At 46.9% G+C, this 7246-nt stretch overlaps 3 protein-coding genes across 3 annotated transcripts; 1 reads left to right on the top strand and 2 right to left on the bottom strand.

The window, feature by feature from the left end:
- Window positions 1-585: 585 nt before the first annotated feature.
- Window positions 586-5414, top strand: COCCADRAFT_112729 (uncharacterized protein; the record flags this gene model as incomplete). Its single annotated transcript, XM_007720468.1, has 3 exons — window positions 586-979; window positions 1030-1415; window positions 1479-5414. 3 exons carry the CDS (start codon window positions 586-588, stop codon window positions 5412-5414), a joined length of 4716 nt encoding a protein of 1571 aa, XP_007718658.1.
- Window positions 5415-5599: 185 nt separating this feature from the next.
- On the bottom strand, window positions 5600-6175 carry COCCADRAFT_31369 (uncharacterized protein; the record flags this gene model as incomplete). Its single annotated transcript, XM_007720467.1, has 1 exon — window positions 5600-6175. One exon carries the CDS (start codon window positions 6173-6175, stop codon window positions 5600-5602), a length of 576 nt encoding a protein of 191 aa, XP_007718657.1.
- An 849-nt stretch (window positions 6176-7024) lies between these two features.
- On the bottom strand, window positions 7025-7246 carry COCCADRAFT_72096 (uncharacterized protein; the record flags this gene model as incomplete). Its single annotated transcript, XM_007720466.1, has 1 exon — window positions 7025-7246. A coding segment is annotated over one exon (222 nt), but the record flags the coding sequence as incomplete, so codon positions are not given.

Below are 7246 nucleotides of genomic sequence, written 5' to 3'. Positions count from 1 at the left end.
CTTGCTGGGATGGTGCCGGAGAACGGCGGAGAAGTGTTGTGATGAACTAGAGCTGATGCAGTACATTTCGTACCAAGCCAGACACGGGCGAGTGTAGGCGAGAATCTGAGCCATATGAGGACCGGATACTGCACCCAAACTCGAGTGCCCAGTAGTGAAAAAGAGTCGGATAACTGGAAGAGTATAAAACGTCTCATGCACTGACGTGCTTAAGGAACCGGTCTTTCTCGGTAAGGAGTCTTCCGGGAGCGAATGCTCGGGATTTCGCTCGGCGAGACTACCTTGGACAGTCACAGTCTATCCGCTCTGTCCTTTACCCGAGAGTTAGCTGCCAACTACGGTTGAGCCTCGTAAGCCTAGAACTGCTGAAGTATCTAGTTGTTTCACCTCCGGCATGAATGGCACTCTTGGTTGATCCACTCGGTAATTACTCGGGTAAGCAGTGCTTCTGACTTGCTACCGTCCTTGTAGAGGCTTGAATAAACATCACCAACATTCCCACATTTCGAAAGCCACTATACACCTCAACGGCTCTGTCTAACTTGGACATACCTCACAAAAATACTGCCCTTTCCCCAAAGTAGCATGGAACCTAGATCCTGCCCTTTACTCCAACAAGGAGACGCACCTGTTTCCTTTGTAACTCACCAGACGAAAGATGTATGTAATAGAATCCTGGAAATCATGTTCGACCACGCGCTTGACAAATTCGATGATTCGAAAGAGCGGCTAGTGGCTGGGAAGCAATTTTTTTCGTCAGTGATCAACAAATACGTCCAGACGGGGGAACGAATCGAAGCCTGTTTACCCGCCTTCCCCTTCAAGTCGGCGAACAAGGTCTACAAGGTGCTTGGGTCTCTTCCAGACAAAGCAGAAGAGCTGGCGCTTGAGCGACTCAACAACATGTGTGTGAGGATAAAGCAAGTTTACAAGCCCGGGGCAAGTGTAACAATCATTTCAGATGGAATCATATACAATGGTAAGTAGAACTTTGAACTCGACAAGCGCTCATGGTGATAAAAATCGCAGATCTATTGTCGATATCGGATCGCGAGACGTGGGCCTACGGTGAAGCCTTGCGTCAAATGGCTGTCGAAAAGAAGTTCACATACATCGCCTTCGCACGCTTAAGAGATATACTTGACTTCCCACTGCCCGAAAAGATGCGAGAAATTACTTATGTTGCTAACTGTACTAACTTTAGGCGCTTACTTATGAATAAGCATGGAAGGCTTGGTATTGACATCGACAGAGAGATCATGGATAATCCAGACACCAAGTTGACGTATCTTGGATATCGGAAATTCTTAGAATCTGATTTAAGGTACATATTCAATACCGGGGATAGTGCCGGCCGAAACCAATACAAACGAGATGTCAAATACCTCGCGAAGCAGATGCTCATCAGGGGATATGTAGGTACCTCAACAATACGATGAATTAGGCCTTAGATTGTACATAAAGCTAATCATCTCTAGGCGTTCGCTGGAGCGGTGAAAAACGCGTTTCCAAACCACTTGAGACTATCAATCCATGAATCCATTGGAGAACAAAAATTATCAATAAGCCTTTTGAATACCAGGACGGGCTACACCACTCCATGGCACTGTAGCGTGGCTCAGCTAGCTAACGGAGAGTGGCTCAGCGCCCCCAAAGGAGAATTTGAGCAGGACCCACGTCTAGAGCTCGTGTACGAGAACGGCAGACCTAGCTACTTCATGGAAAATTTGGAAACAGCGAGTATGACCGGCATTAATGAAGAGAATGCGAGCTACCTCAAGGCTGGCAAGCTATTCAACGGTACGCAGAATGGATATTCTCTGCCGCGTTCGACAATACAAGAAAATGGCTCGAGTCTGGTCACATCCCATGGAAACTCGTCAACTAATTCCTTCTTTGAGAACGAAAATTCAGCAGGATCGGGTCCAGTCGTTTCATTCACTGAGCAGGACGAGCCATCCTACGGTCGACGACTCATTCCTCAGATCATGGATCAATTGGCAGTAACCCATCCGGATCGGATTATCTTCTCTCTTACAACCACTTCAGGCAACGATTTGAAATTTAAAGACATCTCTGCGAAAGCTTTTAAAGAAGCTGTGGACAAAATAGCTTGGTGGCTTTACAAAAAGATCGGGCCATCATCTACAGTTCAACCAATTGGCTATATCGGGCCCCATGATCTCCGCCATGTGTTGCTTACATATGCTTGCGCCAAGGCTGGTTATGCTGTACTCAACCTATCGCCCAAGAACAGCACCAAAGGAGCTTTGGCCGTGATAGACGCAACTAAATGCAAAATCTGGGCTAAAGCAAGCGAGGTAGATGCCGCACCTCTTGTGGAGGATTTCCTACAGCAACGTACCATGAATTTGTTACAAATACCGCTTCTTGAATATCTCTTGGATGCAAAGAATACTAAGCCATTTCCATACACAGAGACGTTCGAGCAAGCTGCCAACAAACCTTTCTGTTACCTCCATACCTCGGGTTCCACTGGCGTCCCCAAGCCCATTCCATGGACACATGCACTCATTGGGACAATGGATGCAATCCGCTTACTTCCCTCTGTTGATGGTATGCTGCCTTGGTCTCATGATTGGAAAGAAGGCGACCAGATCTATTCTTCTTTCCCAATGTGCCATGGCGCTGGGATTATCATGAACATTCTCATGCCCGCACTTTACGAACTTCACTGTATCCTCGGGCCGCCGAATGTTATTCCAAGTATTCCACTGATTGACAAACTCATTGACTGTTCAAGAATCAATATTTGGAGCTTGGTTCCTTCGCTTGCCGATGAGCTTGGAGAGGCGCCTGACGTGTTAACAAAGCTCAAGTCGCCCCCGAACAAGTTCATTGTCGCATCTGGCGGCCCAGTCAATCCTTCTAGTACCGGCAAGGTCAATGAGGCTATCAGGGTTCTAAACCTCACTGGCACTACTGAGGGCCTTTTTATCGGAAACCTTGTTGTAGATAGGGAAGATTGGTTCTGGTTTGCTTTCCACCCTTACTCTGGATTCGAATTCAAGGAAGTTGAGCCAGGGCTGTTCGAGCACTGGATACACCGCAACGAGCACGCATCACTGTTCCAGGGCATCTTTCACACATTTCCCGAAAAGGAGTCCATCAACTTCAAAGACTTATACCGGAAACATCCTACAAAGCCCAACCTATGGGCATTCGGTGGTCGTAATGATGATCTGGTTGTTCTCTCTACTGGCTACAAGATCTTTCCTCAGGAAATTGAGGCGCTCATATCCACACACCCAGCGATCGAAGGCTGTCTAGCTATAGGCAGCCATAAGACTCATGCAGGCCTTCTTATCGAGCTGAAAGATCCTTCGGTGAAGACTGACAAGATGACTGATAGCATATGGTCGACAATCAAGGCACACATGTCATCTTCGAAATATCCAGTGCAGTTTTCAAGGGATTACGTTATCTTTGCCCAACCAGACAAACCTTTTGTCCGTACCGATAAAAGAACAATCAAACGGAAGGATACCCTATTACTTTATGAGGATTATATTAAGCGATTATATAGCATTCGGAGCAATGAAATTACCTTCAAAATCGACACTAGCTCTATGCTAAAGCTGCAGCAGTCTGTCCGAGAGGTTTTCGCTTCGTCTCTTCCCGCGATGTGGGAAGCCTCGCCTGACGATGACTTCTTTGCACTTGGGCTTGATTCACTTGGAGTATCGGCAGCCGTTAAAGCGATTCAAGAAGCTACCAAGGGTCTGAAAAAACTTGCTCCTCGCCATATCTATGCCAACCCTACTTTAGGAAAGTTTACCGCCGCGCTTAAGTCAATGATAGCTGAAGAGGAAGATGCGAAAGCTGGAAGGAAACAGATCAAAAGTCGAGAATCAAAAATACAAGAGATGATCATTCAACGCAGAGCCCATCAATCCTTCCGATTGAATCCTCTCGACTACATATCAGCAGGCACCTACATGTGGTTTGTGTTCTACTTGCCTCTGGCTGCTGGCGTAACGTTCGAGGAAGCGTTTGAAAACTTGCAGAAGGGGCTTGATCGAACCCTAAAGCTCATGCCAGCCCTGGGAGGCAAGTTAATCAGGTGCCCAGAGGACGAAATTGGTTACAAAAATGGAGAACTCAGCGTCGCAGTCCCACCTCTCGACTATCCAACTCGTAGCCGCCTAGTTTACAAGGACCTGAGTGACGTGCTTCCATCTTTTGAAGCACTTAGGAAAGGCGGCTTTGTAACATCTGCCCTTGGGGATGTGCAAACGTTGACTCCAGACGCGTTTTGTTCCATAGGGAAGGATATACTTATTACACAGGCCAACTTTATCAACGGCGGTTGCATTATTTCGGTGAATGTAGATCACGCCTGCCTCGATGGTGCAGGTCTTGTAATCGCAGCCAAAGCATGGGCAGAGAACTGTAGATATCTACAAGGAGACAGTTCAGCATTGTGTGAATGGTATGATCCGATGAGCCTCGATCACAGTATTCCAGAGGTGCTCCACGAACTGGAAGGATACACACGTCCGGTGGAGGAGATCGATGCAAGTGCGTGGGATTTTCTACCGTTATCACCGCCAGAAGATATACTCGCAAAGCAACCTACACAATCTGGCACGTTGCCATTACGATTTTCGGCGGAACGAATGACCCCATTCCCTAATAAGTGGAAAACGTTGGGCGACAGGAAGTTGAACAGAACTTCGCTCTCGATTCCTCCTGAAAAGATGCGAAAACTCAAGGAACACATCGGGAGGGGTTTGGGGGAGAAGGCCGTCATGCCCTCAACTAGCGATATCGTTCAAGCTTTTATCTGGCGAACAGCGTTAAAGGCTCGCTACGCTGTCGCTAAGAAGAACGGTCGTGAGTTTGGAATGGACGAATGCTGCATTTTAGAAGCGGCAACTGATGGTCGGCCATACTTTTCCCCTCTGTTGCCATTATCATACATGGGCGTCATGCTCTACTTTAATCGTACGAGCATGCCGATAGAGAAGCTTTGCAGCACACACACGAGTATCTTAGATATCGTAAAAGTTTTGCGCAGTTCTGCTGCACGTATCACTCCTTCGTTAGTACATGACGCTTTCAGCTTACTTCAAGTGGTCTCAGACTACACCAAAACTTCCATTGCGTCTGTGGGACTGGACAACATGCACACAATGGTCACAAATATGATGTTGTTTCCATTGAACGAAATCAATTTTGGCGAGCGATACTTTGCCAATAAAGGCTCCCCAGAGAGGATGGGACCTGTAACAGAGAGACAGGACAGACTCCTTCGATTTATGGTCATCTATCCGTTGAGGCCAGATGGGGGGGTAGACGTATCAATCGGGACGTTCCCTGAAGATCGAGAGATGCTTTTACAGGACGATGAGTTCACAATGTATGCTGATTTGGTCGACGTAGCTGCCTGATACCAGAGGAATTGAATTGAATATTTTGTTTTCTTGGATACTACGGTAGGGGTGCCGGACGGGCCAACGCCGGATTTTTCCCCAACAATACTATCACAAACTTGAAGCTGTAGAGCTCCACATAAAAGCTATTATTGCGAGAAATTCTAGTGTAGTAGTCTGGTAGTAGTATTTATTTGATCTGTCTACTGATATTTGACTGGCAGCTTGATGGGGCGGCCTGAACGTAAGCGTGGTGATGGTGGTGCAGCTGATCGATTAGCTCGCTGCGCACCACCACTACTACTACCAATGATAATATTTTTTGATACTGGCTTAGTAGAGCGCTTGGAGCTAGGCTTCTTGCTCATTTGTGAGATTTTGATAGCTTTCTGAAGTCGTTTGTGGGCGGCTTGGCGGGATATCCGGTGGGCAGCTGCTTCAGCTTTCTGCCTCTCACGATCTAGTTTTGCCTGTGCCCGCGCCCGTCGCCGTGCATCTAGTTCTTGAGCTTTAAGTAGCTTTCTCTCCTCTCTAGCTTTGATCGCGATAGCTTTTTGGTGTTGTAACTCCTCATAATCGCGCTGTTTCTGCTCATATTGCTGGCGAGCTTCTCGTACCTTCTGTGGAGACCAGAAAGTAGCTCCACTATGATAATCGTCGGATAGCTCGATTGTACCAGGCTGGATACGCTCCTTCCGCTGTCTCTCGTTGATGGGAGCTGCCCGGAGCTGCTCGTTTTCCCGTTGAAGGAGCGCTGTATCGGCGGATAGTCTCATCATGATTCTATTAAGTGCTGAGATTGGTCTGTTGCTTGTAGATTGATTGAGTAGCTGCCGAGTCGTTCTCCAATTAGACGCTGATGCTACTAATGCGTCTCTATCGCTATCAGGAGCTGTAGTTTTCAATTTCTGGAGTATAACTTCTGGGTTGAATAGTGAGAGTCCAGTAGCTCTAAAAGCATGGAGAATTGATGATTTCTTGAACGCTGCGCAACTAGCTCTCTAGAATACTGGAAAAAAATAAGACCCAGTGAATTATATTAGCCCTTGGCTGGTATCGGTGAAGTTTGATAGCTCGTTCGAGTATGCAGTGGATAGTGGCTTAAACAATCCAATATCGAGCGGCTGTAGCGTATGCGTCGAGTGCGGCGGGAAGATAGCTAATAGTATTTTATTCTGATCACAATAGTCAATGAAATCCATCGTTATATGACTATGGTGCCCATCCATGGTGAGTAATCGGTAAGAAGATCGAGCTTTTGGCTTGGTGGCTGGATCGAACACTTGTTTGAGCCATTGGAGACCGATATTATCGTTCGACCAGCCAGTGGCTGATGCAGTGATATACACAGTATGAATATCTGGATCAAAACCTTGGAGCCATGAGTTCTGGATAGAGCTGGATTTGCTGGAGTAGATGATGCTTAGATCTAGATACGATCCATCCGCGCAGATACACGCNATCAGCGTAATCCATTCGCGATTACCATCTTGAATATTTGATCTTTTCAATTTGGACTTGAGAGCAGCTTTAGAAAAGATTCGGACTGAACGGGACTGTATTCCAATCATGAAGCCCTTTTCATCTATATTATACATATGTCGCGGCTCCACTTTATATTGATTAATTTTTTGGCGTAGAAGCTCGAAGTAGAGCTGGTATTTCTTTTCTAAATCAGCTCGGCGCCGGCTACGATCGATTAGCGTGGCGCGCTTAAGTATAACAAGATGCGAGTTGCGATGAACAAAGCGATCAACCCAGTGGTATCCGAGCTGCTTCTGAGCTAGTTGCGACGCGATATTTCGAATGATACTCCGTGTGGGTGGTAGGCCTCGCTTAGTGAGTCTATC

The sequence above is a fragment of the Bipolaris zeicola genome (genome assembly GCF_000523435.1).
Source record: "Bipolaris zeicola 26-R-13 unplaced genomic scaffold scaffold_487, whole genome shotgun sequence".
In the NCBI taxonomy this organism is placed as follows: Eukaryota; Fungi; Ascomycota; class Dothideomycetes; order Pleosporales; family Pleosporaceae; genus Bipolaris; species Bipolaris zeicola.
This window is presented reverse-complemented; position numbering and strand designations above follow the sequence as displayed.